At 39.4% G+C, this 24945-nt stretch overlaps 1 protein-coding gene across 1 annotated transcript; it reads right to left on the bottom strand.

Moving 5' to 3' along the window:
• Window positions 1-438: 438 nt before the first annotated feature.
• LOC113160065 (gamma-aminobutyric acid receptor subunit alpha-2-like) lies at window positions 439-24945 on the bottom strand. Its single transcript, XM_026357110.1, has 10 exons — window positions 24785-24945; window positions 24264-24368; window positions 22202-22317; window positions 17099-17166; window positions 14709-14929; window positions 13908-13990; window positions 12898-13041; window positions 4535-4687; window positions 3452-3654; window positions 439-2754 (listed from the first exon to the last, which is right to left on the bottom strand). Exons 2-10 carry the CDS (start codon window positions 24332-24334, stop codon window positions 2446-2448), a joined length of 1368 nt encoding a protein of 455 aa, XP_026212895.1. The 5' UTR covers window positions 24335-24368; window positions 24785-24945; the 3' UTR covers window positions 439-2445.

Here is a 24945-nt window from a genome sequence, read left to right as displayed (position 1 = left end):
CACTCATGGGCCCATGTCCTGACTCAAATACTGCTATTACTTTTTTTTGCAGATTGCATTACTTTGTAGTAGACCAGCTGGTAAAGCAGTCATCTACAAAACCCTGTACCCGGGTCAGATTCTCCTGTTCCTCCTGGTTACATGTCAAGGTGTCATGTGATAAGACACAGAAACCCTGTAGTAGCACTGACAATTAGGGGGCGACCATCGGATCAGGCCGTCTGTGACCTCAATTCTTTAAAGAGTACGTTTAAGGAACCCTTTTTCAAAATTGTTTATACCACTGGAAGAAAGCAAATGCTAAACAATAACATCATGATATGTTTTTTAAAACTCAATATAGCAAATAGCGTCATAAAAAAAAAAAGAAAAAAAATCAAATAGCAGTTAGGCTCTCATCAAAAGACAGAAACTAGATCTGAAGAATTGAGATGATATGTGTTTTATTAGAAACTGTGCACTGCATCAAGCATCCACCTGGTGAACAATCGTTTCATCTGGAATGTTTAAGATTTTATCAGGATGTTGGAGAAAAACTGAATTAAAAATAAGCAGAGCCGACATAATAATTTGTTTAAAAAAAAAACAGGATCTCCTAAATTTCATTTTCATGCAAAATTTGACACAACAATTAAATTAAGGTAAAATTAAGGTAAAATACTGATGTAAAGCAAAAATCACTTTATGGAAAGAGGTACACAGAGCACTACTGTATATGACTACTGATATGGGCTGAACGGGATTTGTCAATATAGAGTAATTAAGGACCGAGATGGTGGTGAAACAAAAACATTTATACAGTGAAGTTTTTTCTACCCAGCGGCGCATGTTTTTGAAGTACTCTCAACGTCAATGGGTTACAAAGTGACTGCATATGGCTTTTAAGTTAATCCAGAGTTTTAGTGTGTACAACAGTCAATCTGTGCAAGAATATGAGGTGAAACCACATATCTATGAAAAATATAAATTTACACCTGAATGCTGGCTGTGTCCTGTCACTTTAAGCCTGTTGAACAAATGATTCGCTGGCAGAGGGACAGGACTATTCAAAGCATTCCCACACATGATTCGCTGAAGTTTATGATGGCACAAAACAGTTCTGTGTTTGCAGCCCTGTCCCATTCATATCCATAATTACATCAAAATCCAGTAACTGGTGGGATGGACAAATGAGCTGCAAATGCTGGATACAGATCTTGAGCAAAAAATGTTGTGACAGACATACTGCCACAGTGGTCTGATTAGTGTCAACAAATCTACACAGTCCTCCAGAGTTATTAGCTGGTGGTTGAACAAAAAGCCAAAAAGCAAAAGATTCCTTGACTTTTAACGTCCTTGCATTCTTAATACTGCATTGATCGTTTTGATCACCAACAAACTGTCTGTTAAGGTGAAAATGATTCCCCACACTGCAGCTCTATGTGTTGTTTTTTAGCCTGTTGTAGCTCATTGTTTTGGTTTTAAAGTGGCACATCACCCATATACTCTGCATGTGTCACCAATCCAACCTAATTTCCAGCCCAAGCAGCTATTGTTCAGCATCTAAAACACTAAAGTCTTAGATGTTTTAACTGATAGTTTAGTCAATAGTTTGAGAGAAGGGGCACTACTTTGGTGCAGCAAAAATTTCACAGAGATGTTAATGTTACTGTAGTGTAGGCTGAAGGTGTAAATACGTATCTTTCTTTTTCATTTCAAATTTGCATTTTCAACATGTTAAGTTGCAGTATTTCGTTTAATAAAATCTTTGCTAACACAGAATCAAAGTGAGGATACACAAAGGATAAACTTCATAAGCTTCCACTCTGATAGTGCAGTAAGTCAGATGCTTCTCACAATATTCACTTTCAATAATTCTGGAGGTCAGTGTATGATTGCAGTCCCATATCTGTAGTCACAGATAATAAAACAACTTTTACACTGTAACAATATTATACAAGTGTGTTTTTGCATTGGCTTGGACAGAAAAATAAAAGAGTCAGGCCACTCTTTGATGTCAAAGACAGAAAGAAATATAGTATAACCAGTCCCTTTCACTCAAAGGAAAAATATATACTGTAATATCAAGAGAGTGGGCATTACCATCAAAATTCAACACATGTATAAGTATTTTAAATAAAATGTATGTGCTCATCTTTATGTGTTTACTCTTCATTTCATTTGTATGTACAGTGGCCACATACTGTAACTGGAAACATACTTCAAGGAAATATGCACTCTAATCGAAGTAATCACACAATATGCAACCATGAAACCATGAATAGAAATATACATACACATTTACAAAAGCCAGGCTTCTCAAAAATTCTGCAGACGGTGTAGAAAACAGGTGGCGATAGAGGATCACAATCCAGGACTTCACTCTGCAAAGGTATGTGTACACAGTTGCTGGAGGTATTTGGTTTGTCCTTTAGTCCCGAGAGCAGACCCCAGTAAAAGTGGTCTCTAATTAGAGGGGACCATGTCCTTTATAACGGGTTCTCTGTTTAAGTAGGTGGCCCAGTAGACGAGGTTGAAGGTGCCAAAGAGAACCGGAAACAAAATCCTTGACAGCCTGTCAATTTTGCTAACGCTGTTGAATGTCTTCTTGTTTTCTGGGGCTTTACTTTCCGTCTTTGCCTTGTTGGGTTCCGTAGCTCCACCTTTGGCAACAGTTGGAAGGGTGCCAGAGTCCTTGGTGATGTTTGGCGCGTAGTTGGCCACAGCTACAGCGTAGGCATTATTCTTCTTGACCACAGATGCCCTCTCTTTTTTCTGTTGAAAGACCAAAAAGGATTAGGTGCACCGTGGCTTGTCGCATCTCCATAAAACAGATGGAAATGAATGTTTGCTGTGGTAATGCATAAGTTCTGGAAATGTATAAAGCATATTTTGCGATGTCTTAGCGGAGGCCAGTGGAGACAAAATATGTGAACAGTGTGTTAAGGATGCTGTGCAATGTTTTTTATTTAGCTTTTCTAAGCTGTTCCCTGGATGTCATACACATGCAGCCACACACCTACAGTAAGCAGGAGGTAAAACTACAGTTAGTCGTAACATGTGGTATTCGTAAGAACACTTCCCAGTTTTAACACACTAAAGCTATGTTTGAAATAGAGACACGTGGTGTAATAGGAAAACCTTCCTCAGACACTTTATTTGATTTCTAAGCCCAGTAATATTAAATCTATGTTTTTATTTGTATTAAGAAATCAGTAGTTTGAGATGCCCAGCTCCTTTAAGTTGTGATTATTGCCTCTTCTAAATATAATATATGCATTATAACCTAATAATGAGAAGAAATAGTGATGGACAGGTTGGACTTTAAGGTACTTGTTGAGGGTTACAGCAGCTGCCTGGCTTCAATTTTCTGCAATCTAACACTGCCTTCTTCAACATACAATAAAATGCTAATGAATTCTCTTTGAAAGTGGAGCTTGTCAAGAAAGACGTGCTTTTCTTTCCTCATTACCTTGTCATTCACAACACTCTTCCCATCCCAAGCCCAGCCACGCTTTGTGAAGTAATTGACAGTGGCAAACTCAATCAAAGCTGAGAAGACAAAGGCGTAGCAGACAGCGATGAACCAGTCCATGGCGGTGGCGTAGGCAACTTTGGGAAGGGAGTTTCTTGCACTTATACTCAGTGTTGTCATTGTGAGAACAGTGGTCACACCTGGAAATACACAACAAGAAATCAGCAGTTCTTTTGACATTATAGATCAGGTTCATAACACAGCAAATGAATCTATAATAAAGCATTATTATTATTCATTTATTTTTCTGGAAATATGCACACAAGCAGATTTTATTTAAACCAACAAACTGTTTTTTGTTAACCTAACGCAGAGATGTAGCCCAGCCTCTTTCAGCTGTTAGCAGACTGTTGTGCTACCTACAGCTAAAGTAGTTAATTGGCTGCAGCCAGCACGCTGCTTTGTGTTGTCATTTTGCACTGTACAATTATTAACGTTAAAAATTGTTTGCTTTATGTGTGCTATAGTGTTGGCCGTGTTGAAGAGAAGAAACTGTGAATAGTTAACTGTTAATTGTTGTGTTATAAAGTTATGATCATGAGTACAAAGGGTAGGAACAGACAATAGAATCCCTCCTGAACACCAGCTGAAGAATTAGAGGATACTGGACTGATTTGGAGACTCGTTCTACAGTAGCTTGCATGTCAGAAGTTGCATTTTGTAGCTTTAAGTGTCATTATTGTCCTTTGTGTTTTTACCTTAACAACTGCTGACTTTTGGTAATGCTTCAACTGTTCAGCAGTTTGGTCAAGTGGTGTTAGTTCCACTTGACCTACAAAAAAGCCCAACTGACCTGTAAAAGCACTGAAGCCTCTACAAATGTCTCCCGCACCCATCATTTGGAACAATCGTGACAAATGTGTGTCATAATAATCCAATATTATCTGGACCTGATCCGCTCTAGTGTCTTTGAGAATTGGGGAATTTTAGTAAGATACAGGCTTAGTGCCTATTTGAAACTCAGTTTTGCATGCAAGAAAAGAAGAGAGGAAGAATCGTGTGCTCAAGTCCAACACTTACCAAACACAGTTCTCGCTGGCACTGATTCTCTATTCAACCAGAAAGACACTTGGGAAAGAATGACTGTCATGATGCATGGGAGGTACGTCTGAATGACGAAGTATCCAATCTTCCTCTTCAGATGGAAATGAGCTGTCATCACTGTGTATTCACCTGTGGAGACAAGAATCGGGGTCAGTGTGAAGCTCCACCACTGCAGCTGCTTCTACTGGCATTTGAGAACTTTTTAATTACCTAATACAATTTAATGAATGTAGTGATGCACAAACTCTGCTTGGTAACACACCACCCTCTGATCACATATTGTATGTGTGTGTGTGTCACATGACATAAGCTAATTTTAGTTTCCTGCAATTTTCATCTGTGCAAGCTATTGCTAATATTAAAAGGACAAATCAGCTGAGCTACTGAAGCTTGTTGCAGCAGAACCAGAAATATACATATCTTTAAGTAACTTTTTGGTTTGTTGGTTTGTTTTGTTTGTTGTTTTTGCATTTTTTAATACTACCTTATGAAAACCTGGGGCCTACATTGACCATGATGCAAATCCACCACCAACAGTTTGGTTAGAGGTGTTACACTAGTAACAGTTCATGTAGCCTCGAGCCTGTTTGATGCACAATGAAATAGAAGAATGAAACAATACACTTTATACATATAAGCCAATCTTATGCTTTGCACACATATCAATTTGTAATGTAACTGTATCTGCAGATGAAATGTACAGCACTAAAATGTACAGTACATTAAAATGTGTGTTTTCTCTGGATTTCTAGTTTCACCATGCACGTGCTTTAAAATTCATGATAAAATTAAAAATATATGAGTAACAGCAACAGAATGTATCCATGCATGAGCAAAGGTTTAAAAGGAAGATCTTAACAGCTTAAAAATGCCGAAGCAGTCTTAGACATAGATTAGACAGCCTACTTCAACTGCTAACAGTACATATTTGTTATAATAATCCATCCATACTTAAAAAAAGCAGACAGAATGATTTCCTAGCCACTGAGCAAAGCCTAATAGCTGACAGGGGGCGAAACAGTGCCAGTGCTGCAGTAGCAGGCAGGTCTTCAAATGGAAGATATCTCAAAGAGAAGCCAAGATTAGACATGAGAAGAAAAAGATGTGTTACCCATGGCAACCGAACAGACAAACATAGCTCATTTGCTGCGATGCTGAAACGAAGGCCTTGATACACACCGCCACTTGGCAAGAGGAAAAACCTTTTCAGCTGTGGGAAAAGGGGCGAGAACTAATTCTTAAAGATTTTTATTCCGTCTTTTTCAGCGCTGGAGTTGTATTGTCTGGATTTCTACCAGTTATGTGAGGCCTAATTCTCTCTGTCACACACACACACACACACACACACACTTTGAGGCACTGGAATTTAGAGGAATTGAGAGCGCTCTCAGTGCCCAATGGAGCTCTGTATCTTCAGTAATTTAATTTACATGCCAGCCCCGATGCCTGTTCGGAGAATGGGGGAGTAACATGTATAAGCTGGGAATATGTGGCTGAATTTTCTCCAGAGAAGCATGATATGGCTTTGCTGAGAGGGAAGTCAGTGATAATAGCACGAAGATGGAAATCACACCATGTTTCCTACAGATATGGGAAACATGGCTCCTACTAACACCACAGGAAAACCTCTCTCATTCAGGGTGTACAGTGTAACTGCAACTGTCTGACAGATGGCACACGCACAGCACACACTAAGCATCGCAAACAGAGGCTACATGGGAATTTCTAATACAAATCTGCCTGTATACATGGCTGCTGCAGTTATATGTTTGCTCATAGTATTGTACTCCAATGTAATTATCATATAAGGAACTGCTTTTCAATGAAGTTGAATACATTTATTACAATTATCTATCTTCACTTATAGTCCTTAACATGGCTCAAACTCCCAAACTCTCTGGGTCCTAATGCAGTTCAATAATGTCTTTGGATAAAACCGTGGCTGGTATAATATATGCCTTTTCCAGTCCCCCACTTTTCTGTTAAAATCTGCAATCTGCTTTGTCAGGGTAATTGTCAGGCAATTTTATATAATGGATTTCCCTGGATGATGAATCCTGATGCAATTCATATTTGTATAATTTGCTAAATGTATTATTATTATTATTATTATTATTATTATTATTATTATTATTATTATTTAAAGCTGCCTAGTTTCATGTTTCACCTCTAGAGGGCAGAAAAACTTTCAAACAAGCTTGCAGATACACATCTGCAAGCGTGTATCACAACACTGGCCAACTTATTCATTCAGAACCAAGTTCTCATCCCATTGGCACTACTAAGACCAGTACAACAGCAGAGTCCGGTGTTAAATTTGACACTACGAGCGACTACTTTTTGATCACACAATCATTAATATTAATAACAGTAATCAATATTTCACACACATTAACAATAAATCACAAGACTACTTATAAGAGGAAGGGGAGGCTTGTAGTGACAAATCCACAGAGAATTATGGTTCGGCTCTACAGCTTCTTTCAGCTCTAGAGCATTTTAGTGTCCTTCAGCTCTTTGTTTTGGTTTTCAACCTGCAGTTTTCCTGCTCTAGTTCAGTCTCACCATTCACATATGACTGTTTTCAGAGGGAAAACCCCACTGTAAGCTACCTGCTGAGCACCAAATGACAGATGGATAAAGTTAGCAACAAGCTGGAGTATGATATTCTGGAGCATTTAGCTGAGCTAAAGAGCCAGATATTTCCCTCAGGAGTTGAGAGAGGAGAGAGAGCTACACATGAGTGAATGTCGGACTTACATTTGCCACGTGCCCAGAAACACGTTGCCAAATAGCACTAATGTTACTCTGCATCTGCTCAATGTGTAAATAAGCAACTTTTTGGTAACAAGTTGAGCATGTCAACCTAAAAGCTGCAAAATTATTTATTGGAGATCTGAAAACAGATCACTTGTATTCAGTACATACCCATTTCACAAATGTTATACAACACTGCTGGGAAAACACAGTGTGTGCAAGTAATAAGGTACCACATTCACATCTTTTCAGTATGTGTACTATGTAGTTACACAAAATTGTTTTTAACAACAAACAAAATCAAATGAGATTCATGGAAACAGTTATTTGCAAGTGCTTTAAAGTAACAAGTCGAACATGACTATCTGACAAGTAAAGGTACGGTTGAATAGTGGGATTTTTTTAACAGTGTGCTGATATGTTCACAGGCTTATGCAAGATGTCTGCTCTTGTGAAGCCCGAGAGCATATTCATTTGTGCCAAATGACCTAGTTTGCAAGTACGCTACAGCAAACACTGACACACTAGTAATGAATGTTTAATTTAAAGTCAGCCAATCACATAATGCAGTATGACTAGTTAAAACAAGACAAACAGTTACTGGCAGGCGTGCTGCCTTCTACTGAGGCATCATACACCACTTAACCTAGATAGGTGCATTTAGTGCACGCAAGGACTTTCATGCTCAGTGAAAATGAAGCGACGAATCCCTTGATAGTGAACTGCAGTCACTTGGGAAATAGTCTATACCGGTAAGTGATATCTATAGGGAGTAGTGGTGGAGCACTTGTATCTAGTAAGGATGCAACATGACTTCGATACTGTGCGGTAGATGGATTTTTCTACATGCAGCTGAGAATGTATCTGACACAGAAACATATAAAGTAAAACAAAACGTCTCAACTAACTGCAGCCGGTTTACACTGACCATTAATTTGGCCACAGCCAACTCTGGATGAACACCGAACCTCATATCAAATTTTAAGAAACAGGAAAAAAGGGATTTGACACGAGTTCAGTAAATGTGGTCCTTAATGTGGATCGAAAAAAAAAACAACAGAACTAGCTTAGAAATCTTTCCATGTTTTCACCCACACCGCCCTGAAAGATGCAGCAACTTCAGCATGAAAACTGGAGCAGCTTGTGAGAAAAGGCGGACTCGCTGTACATGCTCAGGTACATAAAGAAGGCATCAAACTCCACAGCGATGTTTTGCAAACCACCCACTTCTCCCTTGACTTTACAGCTAAAGTCTGGAGGTGATAACCACAAGGTCAATATCCTCCACCAGGAACAAACTTCTCAAACTCTTTAGCAGCCCTCGAATATAACTCATTCTCTACCTATTTGTAAACAGCGATGCTCATAATTCACATTCCCACTCCAGAAGCGACTCCCTCTACTCTTTTTAAAGGCCTGTATCTGTGGTTTTGCATGTTGTAAATTATTTACTTGAATAGTTTGCAGTGCAGACCATTTTCCAAAGTAAAATTCTGTTTTGTACAATGTTGATTCCCTTACTGCACTGACACAAACTGATCAGGCCATATTCAAGGTAAAAAAAAAAACATTCATCCATCTTAAAAGGTAGATTTCAAAGGCAGTTTCAGTAATGCTATGCACAGACCATTTAGTCAAAATGAAATACATGGACAAACATTACTACATATTCTGCACCATTATTCTCGTCACTGCAGTGATTATCATGCAAAAATTGTATATCACAAAGCTACCATCATATTTTCCTCAGCCAAGTAGTATTGCTAAAATTAGATCAGTGCTGTCGCTCAGCGACACAGACAATCGTGCATGACAACGGATCTGTCATCTCCTGCAACTTTTTTAACGGAAACAACAAACAGTGACACTTTGCCAGGCTGTGTGAAATGATGCAGGAGAAATGTTTCACATTTAGGTTGTTGGTTTGGTTACCCGGGCATCTTTAACCTAGTTCCCAGAAACTTGAGCTGACTTCGAGATTCTCTTAATAGGGTTTAAGACTCATCGAGGTCTTGGTACTTGCTCCATCTTTTCAGTCAGTATTATCAAAGCCACGTCAGACTGAATCGTGTCTAGCTGTGCAGACTGGTGGTGACCAGGACCTACAGTCGACCAGAGGTTTAATCTTGTTTAATCTGTTCAAATCATATGGGTTCGTTTAGGTAAAATTATGAAATAAAAACATGAGTGCCAGATTACTGATGAGTGATTAGTGTAGATATCTCTTTAATCTCATTGCAGGATCCAAACCTCAGGTTGGGAACCTCTTCTTTGACTCATATCTGCAGCTTTCTTTTTAAAGTCTGCTTGTTGAGCCCTTTGTGACTTCAGTTTTGCAAAGTGCTACATAAGTATTGTTAGTTTATGCTGAGGTTACCGTGACAACATGAATTGTTACCATGGCGACATGCGCCGTGCTAAATTGTGTCTCTTGAATTTGGCTCATCTGTCAGGTGTATTTTGAGGTCCTTCAGTTATTATTATTCCATACACTCGCATTGTTATAACTATTCATCAGCGATAACCAGTGTTACAGTGTTACCCCCCCATCCCACCCCCTTGCTCTGCTGTAACAGTTAATCATCCACATCCATAGTCATCACATCTGACTGCACTGATCTGGAGGTCTATTTAAAAACCATCGCATTCACTCTGCATGCTGACGTGTGCTTGCTGCTGTTACTACTGCTCCACACCACCCAGCCTCCACCTGCATTGGTTCTGCTCTGTTTGTACGCACACTGGAGGGCGTTTATTTCTAAGTTAATAACCACTGGAGATTATTTACAATGATCCCTGCATGCTATTCATCACTGTGCTACGTATTTAATTCTCCTACTCTGCATTGCCACAGCAGGGAGCCTTTCCCAGAGGAAAATCATGCTGCCTCAGACAATTTCTGTTCCCATTTTTTTTAGCTATGTGACATGATTACATGACACATGGAAATAAAATAAAATAAAATGACATGGTAGATAAGAAATTCCTTCTATTAAGCAGTAAAGATCTCTTCTTTTAAACAGCGTTCTTATTCCAAATGCTGTAGAACTGCCTGAAACACCCCTTCAAATCAAACACATCTTTGATCTAGAACTGTTTTCCAGTCACTTCAGAATATATTTCATATTATTAGCCAGAAAACAAGGACACATCAGCCTGTTGTCTGGCATGATTCTCTCTCCAGTTGCTCTCTAGTGCTCATTTCATAGACCGTCTACACTTAGCTCCCAAATGCGTCTTGGGTTGTTCAGATCAAAAGTGGACGGCACTATCTGCAAGTGTAAACAACCACCAAGACCTACAGTGATCTGATCAGTCAAACCACGTGTATTTGACCACGTGTCTTTTTAGTATAGATGCTAAATTGTCCTAATTGGAGCCAGACAAGGATGTTACAGGAAAATCCACCATCAATGCAGCAAGTGATGGTTCTTTAGGTGACAGCTCCACAGCATGCGTGACCCTCACTAGCCTGACGGAGCCTGAACACAATTGATCTGCAGAACACCTTCAAAAGCGTGTATATATAAAGGTGAGAATAGTGAAATGAAAAAAACATGGTCAGAGGCTCCAACTCAAGAGAATCCGTTTCACAGTTTTTCATCTTATCTTCCAAACCATTTCTTCTTGTCTATCCTTTGGAAAGCTATATAAAGGAATGTTCTGCTTATCTTCACACACATGAAAAAAAAAATCCCACACACTCATGTATGCACACTCAAAATCTGGCCCCATTTCTTGGCATCTTTGCTAGTGTGTTTATGTGAAATGTGTTAGCTTTCTTTTGAGTCCTCATTATCCCTTACTTTCATACTATGGCCTATTTCCTATGGATTTGTATTCTTTGTTTTCTGTATTCACTTTGTAAACAATATGCTTGTTAGAGGTGTTTTATAAATAAACCCATCTTATGGGTCTTGGATAGAGTATACTTCTATTTTTGCACAGATCCTGACTGAGGCTGTGAGGTTTCCAGAGAACGCACCATGCCTACACACGTTTTCAGTGCTCCAGAAAGTAGCCTAAACATCTTTCAGTTTGTACTTCACCGATGTTCCTGGCTGATGTTTTAAGGTTTAGATCACTTCATTTGTTCATCACAAAACAGAAATGCTATTATTTTTGTATTACAGCGTAGCGTTAGTACTTATTATTGGTATTATTGGAAGGAACATTTTAAACCGGACCATTACTATTCTATTTTAACATAACAAGTTTCACTGCTTAGCTTACTTGGTAAAAATAAATTAACATTAGATGTATATTTCAAGCCAAGATGAAAAAAAAAAAGCAGTTAAAGTAATTAATATGATTGGATAATCTGTTTGTCGGGAAACTAGAAAATGATAATAAATAACCTTTACAATTTTTTACATGTTTTAAACTCTACACCTGAGCAGCAGATATTATTCTATTCAGCAATGAGCTAGTCACTGATGTCTCCTGCAGGCCTTTTTGACTGAAATGCCCCAAATTGTGCGTGTTGTTGTTTTGTTTCTGTTACAGCTGTGCATCTGTGGAGAATAGAGGGTGTCACATTCGACAAAGGTCCCCAGCTGGACTTGAACTGGGGATGTTGCAGTTACATGACCTGTGCACTCGTCATCCTGCTACCAGCGCACTCTAAAATACTTCATTTTAAATACATGAGTTATTCGCATTCTGCACCCAGATTTTCCTTTCATGTCATGCATCGCTGCACTGTGAGAAATTCATGTGTCTTTGGGCTAGCCATGCTTTTCTGTTGAAATGCCTCTGTTAGGGTCCCTTACAGCTACAAAAGACTAATGTGCTCACCTATGTCTTGTTCTGCATCAGCATCTCTCATCTGTACTTATTGACATCTATTTAAAATCCATGCAAAAGAAACTGCACTGCATATGAATGACTTCCCCTCTATGATTAATGAAGTGGAAAAGCTGACGTAGCAGCAGCAGCACCTGTCACGTTGCTCTCGGGTCTCCAGGCCATGCTAAGTGCAGATGAGCAAAATACAAGACACAGTAGGGAATTCAAGATGCATTAATGCCAAATTCATGTTTTGTTGAATCTTTGTCATGAAGTGGACGCCAGGACAAATGCTTCTCTGAATTTTTTAAGCCAAATAAAGTGAGTAACATAAAAGACAAAACTTAGCAAGTGTTTCACAGCAAGCTACGGCCGCCTCCTGCAACATGTAGGAGGCGGACAAGTTCAACATCCACCCAAACAAGCACAAAATCTTCACAGTTGGATTTTCACACTCAAACTGTTTCAAAATTAGATAACCAAGATATTTAGGTTCCCAGTGCCACCAAATAAAGCAGTTATTGATGCTGTGACAGTTTGCAAATGTCAGTTTGGTTTCTGAAGTATTCTTAAGTAGCAGGTAATAAAGTTCCACTTTTTGCTGCACACAAACTAACTAATACAGGATCTACTGAAGTCTGTTTCAGCAGCGTGACTTCCAAATTTCTAATACGTGAAAACCCCATCTTGCCTTTTTCCAATTCATTTTCTAAGTTATTCGAGACGATGTGGAGGAGTCATGAGGTGGAATTTAATTCCCACTAGACTTCGAGTAAACCTGCACAAAATCTCACCTGTACTCGACTTGATAGTTTCTTGTCCGACCGTTTGTCCAAGGAGGTCGTATTGGTTCAGGCGGGAGCTTTCGCCTTCCACTACCACAGAGTCTGTGGCATTTCGAGTCCAAGCATAAGTGACTTCTGAGATTGTGTAGGCATCTAAAAAAAGAAAGAGAGAGAGAGAGAAGAGGATAAACCCACAGAGGATAAATCTGGGACAGCCGCAGCTATTGATAAATTTTTGAGAAATTATTTCAGTGACCCAAATGAAACGTTTCCCACTACATTGTTTGATGCAAAAAAAAAAAAAAAAAAAAAACTCAATGGTTGAAGGTGTAACTTGTAAAACTTTCACACCAGACCCTGATTATGAAATTTGAAAGCCTCTGTGCTAATCTAGCAGTGTCACAAAAAGCAGAAACAAATGATTTTCAATCTATATATGTAATTACTGAAATGTTCTGTCAATCTTGTTTAGCTATAGATTGTTGAATTGTTGTATCGGCCTCATGAAGTAGCAGAGAGCAATGTGAAATACTGTAGGTCAACGCATAATGCACTTACATTTAATTAGTGTAAGTAAATGCATTTCAGACATGACCTACCCTACACTGATGCTCCGATATATTTATTACTTATTTTTAAAGCACATTTTTTAAAAGCAGTTTAAACAGCAAAGGGTTTTCATCCAAATGTAAAGAAGCCATAGCAATAAAGTTATTAAAACAGATCACAAAATTCACAAAATAAAAAATATTTGGATGAGTTCACAGTCTTTTTTTCCTCTACATTTCCCGGTGATGTCTCCACTCACTCTTATCTGCCACGTATCTGTTTAATTACTGAAGCAAATTTTGTTACGACTTGAAGGGCCACTGCCAAAAAAGAAAAAACACATGCATTCCAGCTTCACTTAGTTCTTAGGCCGTTCTCTTGCCAAAGAACCAGTGAGCAGTGGAAAAAAAAAAAAAAAAAGCATTTTACTTAAAGTTCCCTCAGGCACTATCACCATCAGAGTTACTCACAGCTGCCAAATTTTAGTGGACAGGAATGAAAGTCCATGGGGAAATCCTCCAGATGCATTGGACACTCTGCATGCACAGTTAACCTGCATCCAATTCACAGAAAATTAAGGAGACTTTGCAAATGCATGAAAAGTAAACAGCACAGATTAGGCACGGTCTCAGAAAAACAAAACTCACAAGCCTCATGCACTATTCAAGACATTTCCCATCTGCAATGCCTTGAAACAGAAATAATTCATCTAAACTGTAACCAGCAGAGCAAAGTAAACAAGGTACTACGGAGAGCAGCAGAAATCATATGAAAGCATGTGTGTGATGCTGGCTTAGCTACTGTGTGTGTGACTAGATACAGGTGCATTATTTAAACGTTACTCAACCGCTGCAGAAAGACGGTGTGTTGCAACATATTCTCTTTCATAATGGGTTTCTTGAAATACAAGCTGCTGTGTTGCATGAAACCAGATGCACTGAACAAATTCAGTGTCACTACGTATTTGTACATGGCTACGGCATGGTTTAGCAAGCGTTAGATGTAACTTGGTCATTTTAAAGGAATCCCTTTAAATGCTTTTTGCTTTTGCACGAAGTCTGTTCAGCCAGTCTGCTTCTGTCCAAAGATAACAAACCAACTCACCCTCACAAATTATATCTCATTTAAAAATACAAACAATATTTTCCCGGGGTATATGTATCTGATGGGCATTAGCTTTTTATATAGTCAGTCTTCTCACCTAACTCTAAAATGTCTCAAACACAGCAACAATAACTACGAGTTCTTTCTTCAGATGTGACTTGAGTTACCTCATGGTGTACAACAGCGTCCCGTCATCTTTGATCCTCAACAGTTTATTGGGCATGGTCATGTTGTGAGCCACAGACTTCTTCCCGTTGTGAAAGAAGGTGTCAGGAGTCCAGATTTTACTCGCCATCAGATTGTTGAGGGGCAAAATATTCATCGGCCCATGAAATGTCAACCTCTCATCCTTCCAGCTCTGCCGGAAGAAAACATCTATGGTGTACTCCTGTGGACAGAGGAGGAGAAGGATAAATCAAACCACACAGCTAAACACCTTTTGATTCTATTACTTATAAATCTATTTGATACTGCATCCTTCCCGTAAATGAAATGAGTCCCGTTCCATCTCACAAAACGTTAAATAAAACAGGCCACTTCCCACTGCCTGTGTTTTATGGGAGCCTACAGCAATTCTTCACGACTGACTTCACCCACCACTTTAAACCTGCTTTCAGCTTTCAGCTTTCTCTATTTGTCAAAGCTCCATCAAGGTGAGGTTCCTCGCAGCTTTCTGAGCTGGTGTTTTCCATAGCTGGCTCTGAGGCCAAGACAACCCCCCTTGACCTACAATGCTCTGTTGTCAAAAGGAACTACACACAAGAAGGGATTTAGGGCAGAAATCACTGCACTGTGAAACGTGTACGTATGAGATGTGTGTGTGTGTGTGTGTGTGTATGATTCACACACAGCAAGTGAGCATGAGAAGGAGGAAGATAAATTCCTCCACTGTTTTTTTTTTTTTTTGTTCATGTCACAGTTGAAAGCTGACTTTTAGTTCTTAGGACACTGAAACTAAGGCTAATTAAATTCCTCTGGGGTATAGCAGGAAGACTGTAGTACACACCACAATGTCAGTCTTGTTTTCATAGTTTTGGCCATCTTTATTATTGACTATCATAATGTTTTAGCTACTGAGTCATAAGATCTGGGAACACATCAACATTACAGCAACAAATGTGAGAAGGCAGGAAATACAAGCAGTCAGATGATCAGTCACATTGTAAACAAGCTCGTCGTGGAGCCAATTAATCAGTCTAATCTGAAATCAAATAAATACACGTGGTGTAAATTGACAGTAGTGATTCAACCATTCCACGAGAAAACGCAGGAAAAGTCAAGTATTTTAGGAGCTGTTTTAAAAAATTCAGTAGAACCTGATGCAAACAAGTAATAAGGACAAAAAATCAGAAAGTAAAGCGGAGACAAACACATTTCTAGTCACGTGTTGAAACCCTGAACTTTGTTTGATCATCCTGTGTCTCATAAAGAGAGCTTAGACTCAGAAATATAAAAAAAAACATTTATCAGGCCTTAAGACGATCTTCTACCATACAGTATATAAGAGCAGCACATACTGTAGCTTTTCGCCTTTGGTTTTTAATTTTGCTTCTGTCATGGTCATGGTTTGTTTAGCCTGCGCTCTTCTACTAATTGTTTGTCTTACATTTTGCTGTCAGCAGACTTCCTGCAAATCGTGTAAACGCGATAAAGCGGACACCTCAGCAATCAATTGTATTACTCTGAAGTACTGTATCCAAGTCAATCAGTCTGTTCACAGGAGAATATACGGTACGTTATATATTCCATGCTGCTGACTGTGAAGACTATGACCTGAAATCAGTCACATATTTTCAGCCTTATGTTAAACCATGTTCAAATCACTTTAAAGGTTTATTTTACTTATTAATATTGTACAGTTCAAAGCCTGAACATGCAATGATTTTACACCACTCTCTGTCCTTCTTTAGGTGTGAGACATTTTGGCATTAGGAATAATTTGTCTGATATTAATTAATGGACCGTTTACCCTTGGTTAATCGGATGATGCTAGTGGGATTTTCCATCATTAGATCATTATTAGTTTTTATATTGTGTATCTGAGATGTGTTTGTGTTCACTGCCTTGTAGTTTACATATCTTTCAGAGGCCACAGCACTGAATTCAATATTAAAATTGTTAAATCAATAGATCAATCACTTGGAAAATGGGTCTTCAACAAGAGCATGTGATGTAAAGGTGGGCGTGTGTCTCAGAATAATAAACAGGAAAAGCCCGGAATAAACAAAGGAGTGAGTTGAATAACAAGAAGACTCTCAATAATTAATAAGGTGAAAATTGTTGGATGAAAGCTGTGGTGAGGAATATGCGTCCTACTTCAGCGCTGTGGTGTTTGTGTGTGTGTGTGAAAAGAAAAGGAAGCTTAAAAGAAAGAGGGGAAGTGATGATGAAACTACACATAAAGCAATACAAGGTTCTTTTCTTCCTTAAATTCTGAACATATAAACAGATGAGACTGTCCCCTGGAGTGATGTGGATTTCTAGGTGTTTCTACAACAACAACAAAGTGGGTGAATAATTAAAACGTATCGAAGAAATGTCCAATAGCAGTTCTCACCATGTCTGTGTCTGAAACTGGTCCGAAGCTGGTGACATAGATGTTTGTCTTCACCTCGGTTACCCTGTCTGAATAGCAAACAACAATTAGAGGCATCAAGGCACCAAACTGGAGAAAGGAAGTCAAAGTACAGCAGAAGGAAGACAGGTAAAATGCATTCACGTGGCCAAAATGTAAAAACCTTTATTAAATGTAGCTTTCTACAAAGACTTTTCACTCCTGACAAGTTGGTGTCACTGACTTTCAGCACGGGCCTTGAAAGCTTAATAACATCCTCTGTGCCCAAAAGGTGATCGCCGTGACCTCCTGTGGCTTTAAATTAAAAACACCTTGTCAACATTTAAACCACCTGTGAGTGATTCGGGGAGGTCTTTGCAAAGGCAGGTGAAAAGGGATTTACAATCAAGATGGGATAAAACAAAATGAATTAATAGTCGTCACCATTTCAGCTGGGGACACAGTGTTCCTGGGTTTAGAGATTTTGCTCAGGTGGTGAAAGGAAGAACAATGCTGGTCTAGACTCGGTCTAGATGACTAAGTTACGGACGGCGTATTTAAAAACGTCACTTTGATTTTCATCTCAGATTCATCTCTTTCGTTTCCACTGGGACTTGTCATTCAGAACCTCATGGTATACAAACACAGTTCACATAGGCAAGCCATCAAAGCAACATTAAGTTTAATGAGCCAGAGCAACGTGTAAGATTTTAAGCATACTAAATGTGTCCTAAATGTTCACGCTGATGTGACAGATAGAAACAGCAAAGCCTCATATGCTTCCTATTCAAGTCACAATGTGTGACTGCTCCGGCGTGGCTGCATCAGGTCCATTTGCTTTATCTACACTCTGTCTCTTTCAATAATTACTGAAGCTCGATCTCTCGTGCTCAGCCGATTCAAAAGGCTTTCACTCTACGCTCTGTACTACACAGCAAACATACAATCTAAAGCGATCGTTGCACCTCAGTGAAGGGTTCTCGAGCAAGGCGAGGAGCGCTGCCATCCGTGCCCCTCTGACAAGACGTGGGCCTATTAACCAAAGGCTGTCTTATTTACAGCATAAGCTATTGTAACTCATGAGAAAGTGGCAGGTTTATCTGTTTAGCAAGACACATGGTGTCGTGCGTTTGTAGCAGTAAACCAGGTCTTAAATGTGATCATCATACTGACTTAAAATCACCAGCTTTAATACACGGTGGCTCACAGCTGTTTGATTTATGTAAAGACAAATGTTCTTTATGGAGACGCACTGAATGGTGAAAATCCTTCACTTTATAACAAACTAATAGTGAAATGGAAAAAGCTGTGTGCAGGTGATAGCCTAATGCACTGGCCCCATTCAATTGAATGAGTAGGTTTTTTATGCAGAGTAAAAGTCACCATCATGCATTATAAAGATGGAGAAAGAAATTTGTATTTGGACAACAAATATGATTTAAATAAGTAATATCTGAATTATGCTGATTATCATGTGTAGTTTTCTATATACACTGAAAATCTATATAGGGTAGTAAGTGGCAAGTTGATAATAATGATATCATATACTCACAATACTCAGTGCCAGGAAATGTGAATGAAAAGAGCAGTGCATTGTCAGCTGCTATATGAAACGCCTGATGAGGGTTGTTTGACCCAAAACACATCATCTCCTACACACTGTGTGCGGACACTGTGTGTAGGAGATGATCCTTGTTATATCACACCATGATAATAAAAAAATAAATACAACAACAATCCTGTATCAAAAACCCCCACAAGAATGAAAAAGAAACAACGGGCTGTGGAAATGAGATGCACCACCAAATGACAGCTCCAGTTTATTTGCATTGCATGAGTGCAGCAAATTCACCAGCTAAACTAACCCCATTTGTACAAATGATGCAACCTCGCAGCAGCAAACCTGGAGAAGCACAGCACATCAGGGGAAGTACGTGTTTCCGATTTAAAAATATCCAGAGTGCATTTAATGCCTGCAGACGCTTAGGACAATGAGGACAAAACCTAAAGTTCTTTTTTTTTTTTCAGCAAGAACAATCATAAACACGCGTGTTTCACATAATCTGATGCATTTGGTACAGATGGGCCTGCTGAACCATGTTTAATTGGTCAGACGCAACCTGTCTGTGTTAGAGGACTGTGCATCCTGCTGTGCAACTATCCAAATGTTAACTCCTGCCAGTTGGAACAGGGATAAGGCATCAGCAAAAATCCAGCATTGGGTTTGGACGTGTCTGATGAAATCATTATAAACCAAGCATGATCTGACTGTGATCAAACTGTCTTGTGTTTTCCTTAAATTAGCATTGTGTACAGCCACCATCCTCCCCTGCTGCTGATTGCTCCATCACACCACAGTGATTATGGAAATTTATGACAACTTTCCATTGAGTGTCTTTAACACCTGATAACTAATACTGCACATGAAGTTTCTGTGGAGCTACTGTTGCGAGGTTGACCCTCACAAAAGTTGCGATTTCGCTTAATACAACTGTTGGGTTCTAACATTAAATGCTTTCTTGGTGTCGTTCTATAGCTGGAACATGATGTGTAGCTCTGAGCATGAAGTTGACGATTAGATGACAAATTTTGGGTGGAAAACAAATTAGTAGCAGAAGTGTGAATATGAACAGAAGTGAGCTGCCTCGCAGTCACACTAATGATGATGTGGGAGCAAATGTGCTTTCTGCGTTCAGTCTCTGCAGCCTGACGTGATTTCGGTCGAAGCCACATAAGCCAACTGCTGCATTTTAATAGAGCTAGGTAGCGCTTCAGCACTTGAAACATACAACAGGGAGGAAACATAAATGCCGAATGAAGGCAGTAAGAATTCTAATTCAGCCCACAGTAGTTACACTATAAGCTCATTATTAAAGAAAAATAGCTGTTTTTACTTGGGAAAGCAATAGGTCTGTTGAGCCATCACAAGGCTGTCGTTATATTGTATTTGCTATAAATAAATTCAAGGCAAATGTGCAGCCTAAACCCACACGGTAATTCATTCACTGCTGTAACGATTACATTGGGGTTTTTTTTCTCTCCCCTGAAACCTTCTAGTACCCCCGAGGGGACACGTGGGTTAATCTTGAAAACCTCTGCCCTAGATTCCGCTTTATCATTTGATAATCAGGGGAAGCTATAAAACTCATATCCCTTGTTCGTGGCAGTAAAAGACAGTGAAAACGCTCTTCAGTGCAGATTTAAACGTCTCACAGTTCAGTAAAAACATCCAAACAATAACTCAGTCTTCAATTTTAGTAAACATCGTATAATTTTGTTTGTAATGTGTAGCAACAGCCCTGGAGCTGCTTCTACCTTTATGGAGCTTTTTAATGTTTTCAATGCATTAGCATGGATGCCTGTATAGAGTGTACAACAGATATGCATGCACTGGGATTCAGACGGTCTTCTGTGGCACCGTTAAATGATACAAACTGTGGAAATTACTGGCTCTGTACCCCTGAATATGCAATATGTGTGAATGAGCACTTCTTCAGCCATTACAAATGTGTTATCAACTAAAGTCCCGTGAAGCGTTAACATGTTTCCCCCACAGGTGAGCCATGCTGATCTAATGTGTCTACAGCGTGAAAAACTCCATCTGATGGTCATTCTTCTCTTTTTGCACTCAATTTTGAACCATTATGTGTCTGTGTGTGTATATTATTAGATGTGATTACTAGACTACACAGATGTGGGTGTTCAGTTCCTACTGCGGCCAAATCGGATCAAAATGTGTAATGTGTGTGGTCCTGGTCCCGTAAGACTCTTTATATTTCAGGTGTCCCCTACATCTGTCTTTAACACTTCTGCCTGTTGGGGGAGGATCATGCGATAATGTAATTTTTCAGCCAAATCAATATAGTTGTATTGACAGAGTCTTATAAATCTTCCAGGGAAAGACAAAAATGCTGTCAAATGCCAGGAGCAAATCAATGATGGAGACCATGAAATATAACCACCAGAGCTCTTAAAGTAATATATGCATTAGTGCTACACTGTAGTATTACACCAAACATTTATGCTTTTCTCAAATTAGCACCGCTACTGTCTGTCCAGTCGTACGTCCTGAGCGCTGCCAAGCTAGAGGAGGTCTGCTCCATATGGCAGCTCCTAGATTGGGCTGATGGCCCCAGGAATTTGAATTTCAAATGGCACCAAATCCTGGGGGAGGAGCTCTGCTTTAGGGTGAGGGGCCATCTGGAAATGAGATGCCAAACATGGAGAATGACGGGAGAGGTGAGAACGCAGAGAGAAGCGCCGCACCGAGGCCACGGGAGAAAATCTGATTCTCCCCGAATAACAAAATGTGCTGCCTCAAGTTTTATTTGATGCAATTTCTGCTCAAGGCAGGAGAGGAAATGTTTTCTGGCTGGTGACATATTTAGGTGTTTTGTGTTACATCCCACAGAAACTTCTGATTTTTTCCTGATATTGCAATTTCTGAAATGCAATTACAAAATCTAGTAGTCCATAATCTCTCCATAGTCACATAGTTACAGTATATTATGATGAATTTAAGCTTTTTAATGTGACATTCTCCCTCTAAAAACAGGCAATTCAAAAAAGGAATAGAGCAATAAAGAATCCCTTAATAAAATATTTAACAATTCTAAGTCAGATATTTGCCACACCGCTGGAGTCATTTCAAACACACATGTCCCTAAAGTTTCATCCATGCAGCACAAAAAAACACAGCAAAACATCATAGATGCTTTTTTAGAGAAGTCAGATCTGCACTGTTGTTCCATCTACCCCTATTTTCTTTCCTTTGGTTTCTGGAACAACTCACAAATATAGCCCTCTGCGGGGTTCACTGTGTCCAGTTTGGCTGCATTTACTTTCCAGGAAGTGTGGTGAGTATTATATAACCTAAGTCTTTTGTGCATAGAGTGTATTTGTCAGTTTATTCTTGAGGGGATTGCTGTCAAAGGTTATCAGTACTACAAAAGCTGATGCTAAATGAAGTGCTCTCACTCCAAATGAGCCATCAACCATTTAAAAAAGGCTGTTGTGTTTTATAACAAAATTTTCCATTATATAAAATGTACAAATTGGTAAGTGACGAGCTGCCGTGCATCCAATGACGACGCAGGATTTGCTTACCGCCAAGGCCGGGTCGTAGACGGTTGTCATATCCATCCAGCAGTCTGTCCAGGATTCGTGTGAACAGGGTGATGTTGGTTTTAAAGGCATCAGATGAGGCGTCAGCGTTCACTGAGCTAGTCGACAGATACACAAAGAGATTTAATCTGATTAAATTTGAAATTCATTCAGACACCGGTTTTCTCCTCGGAGTCCTCATTTATGGAAAAGGGTCAAAATTTGCTGGCAGCGACACTGAACGTGTCCACAAAGACACCCACATGCACATTGTTTCACATCCACATTGATGACCCAGTTCAATGCAGAATATTTGTGAGGCATCTGATCTTTAAGCCAAAACACAAGTGAATATGCAAATGTAATCAGAGCTGGAGATTCGTGGTAAATAAATTCAGATAGGTCCAACATTAAAACTCGCTGTAATCAAAACAATCCACAGCGCTGGGTGATGTATGTAAGGGAATGTACATATAATATTAATCATTTTCCACAAACTGAGCATTTTCTCTTTGAATCACATTCCTCTAATGACCTTCTGTGAAAGTGGATTATTGTAGCCTACTTAGCTGTAGCCTACAGAACAGTCACTGATTTTGGATATTTGTTAGAATTATCATTTAAAATGGCACCATACCTATTTAAGCATCAACACTGCAGTTGTTCAATGTAAAGTGTGTCTGTCAAAGACCATAAAATGAGTTAGTTGTTGTTGTAGCTTTAACTTTTTAATTTAGTCCCTGCTTAAAAGTAGAATTATATTGTTTGGATAAAAGTAAGTTGATGGTAGAGAACAAACATTGAAAGTCCCAGTTTACAGAACTGAGTATTTGTGGACTGTTCTGTGTTGATAGATAATGTTGATGACAGATCAGGAATAGGTTTTGAATTGGAGACCATTTTCAATTTGCACTGATTATAGTAAATGTGTTATGTAATTATGTGAAAGTGTCACTGGACAAGACAGTAAACCCCCAGAAATGTCCACAAAAGCCCAGCCACATTTTCACAAAATGTAAATATGTTAAATAACAACAACTTACAAATATATTTCTTTAGCAAAGAGTTGCACCCATTCTTGATTGGGATGATTGGGTTGAACTTAAAAAACATATCTCAATTATTATGAGCCTAAGTCAGGTTAGAGGTTAGATATTTTACATTTGTAAATACAGCCAAGATACCGCATTTTATTCTTGTTTTACAAACTGCTACAGATACAAAATGAGCAACTAGTCCTGGATTAATGTGTGAATGCTAACACTAAGGTTATCCTGCTTTTACCAGTCTCCTGATTTCATTCTGTTGTGGTGTCACACTGTAAACTGTGACCCCTCCACACATCTTGTGTGAAAAAGGTCTAAGCATATACCACTTCAGACGATGCTGTACATCTGTGGGATCATGATGGAGCCTTGAGGGGAATTGAATGAACTCACTGAAATCGCCTCTCTCTTGTTTCCGACTTTGTCTTCTATGACAACAGTCCTCTGGTGTGAGCTGCCGTGTGACCTGAATAGTCACTCTGAATAGACACTGCTACACCTGATGTGATGAGATGTCCTCTGAATAAGTGTTCTGTGGGCGCTTAGCACATTCATTTTATTTGATCATGTTTTTTTAAAGAATTTGACTACTTATTGATGGATTCTCCTTGAATGTAAGGCCATTTGGGCATCAGGTCATTTTATTTATTAATCTTTGGTTGGGGGCTTTCTATCATAGACAGAGTAATACAATTTATTTATTTTAGATTTGATGATAATTTAAGCCAACAATGCATCAATTGTAAATCAACTGTAATGAGCTACACTTTCATCAAGGCAGCCGACAATAACCTACATGGCCTGCGGGTTGTTTTTACGGTCAGACTGAGGATGCTGAAGGCCATAAACTGCCTCTCCTCCTGCGCAATATGTGTCCACTGATAACAGTCCAGCAGGTCTTTGATACATATGGATCAATAGAGACTTCCAGCGGCGTTCCCCTGGGACCAGAGCGAGGGATCCCACAGATCCCACAGATCCTACAGCTACAGCATCGTCTCCCATTCAAAGAGACTCACCTGGTTTTCCAGAGAGCTGTGAGCGCCAGCAGGCAGATGAGAAGTGGAGACGCGCGCTCTATGCTCCACATGGCTGCTTCAACACCTACACGCAGCAGGACCGCTCTGTAATGACCGGAGGTTCAGTTTAACCGGCTTGACATGCCAGTGGATTCATATGTGACCTATTTAGTCGTTAGCTTGACTTATTTAGTGGGATTCCCCCTTAGCAGGCACAAAAAAAAAAAAAAAAAAAAAAAAAAAACGCACAAGGAGGAGAAGGAGCGGAGACAGCAACTGGCTGTCATTAGTATTCACGGACACGTCCCACGCCTCCACTTACTGAGCATCACTGTTTCCAAAAATGTGCAGGTATGAGAAGACGACGGACATTTTAGAAAAATCAGAACATTATGTGTGATAATGTTACAGCAAATGTGGGGGACAGATGAAGCGTCTCACCCACGGTTTACACCATCTGTCTGATAAATAAGAAGAAGATAAAGGACTCCTCCGTGTCTAAGGTGGAAAAACACACTCACCTCAAGTGCACAAAGTACCTGCTGCAGCCGGAATCGTCGAAGATGCAGGAAAGTTAAGATCAATTCACCGGTGGCTCCTGTTTTGATGCCACTGGATGAGTGCAAGTCTGTCATGAGAACAAAGCTACGAGCTGTGCTACATCACAGTGAGAGGCAGAGGA

Source organism: Anabas testudineus, chromosome 10 (assembly GCF_900324465.2).
Source record: "Anabas testudineus chromosome 10, fAnaTes1.2, whole genome shotgun sequence".
Classification (NCBI taxonomy): domain Eukaryota; kingdom Metazoa; phylum Chordata; class Actinopteri; order Anabantiformes; family Anabantidae; genus Anabas; species Anabas testudineus.
The sequence above is the reverse complement of the archived record's forward strand: the minus strand, read 5'-3'. Positions and strand labels throughout refer to the sequence as shown.

Bases quoted from the DNA above. Each gene is read 5' to 3' on its own strand.
- LOC113160065 (XM_026357110.1), bottom strand. From the start codon at position 24,334: ATGTGGAGCATAGAGCGCGCGTCTCCACTTCTCATCTGCCTGCTGGCG. The intron at 14,930-17,098 runs GTGAGAACTGCT...CTCTGTCCACAG, and splicing joins CAGTTTCAGACACAGACATG to GAGTACACCATAGATGTTTT. The intron at 13,991-14,708 runs GTAACTCAAGTC...AATTGGATGCAG, and splicing joins ACGCTGTTGTACACCATGAG to GTTAACTGTGCATGCAGAGT.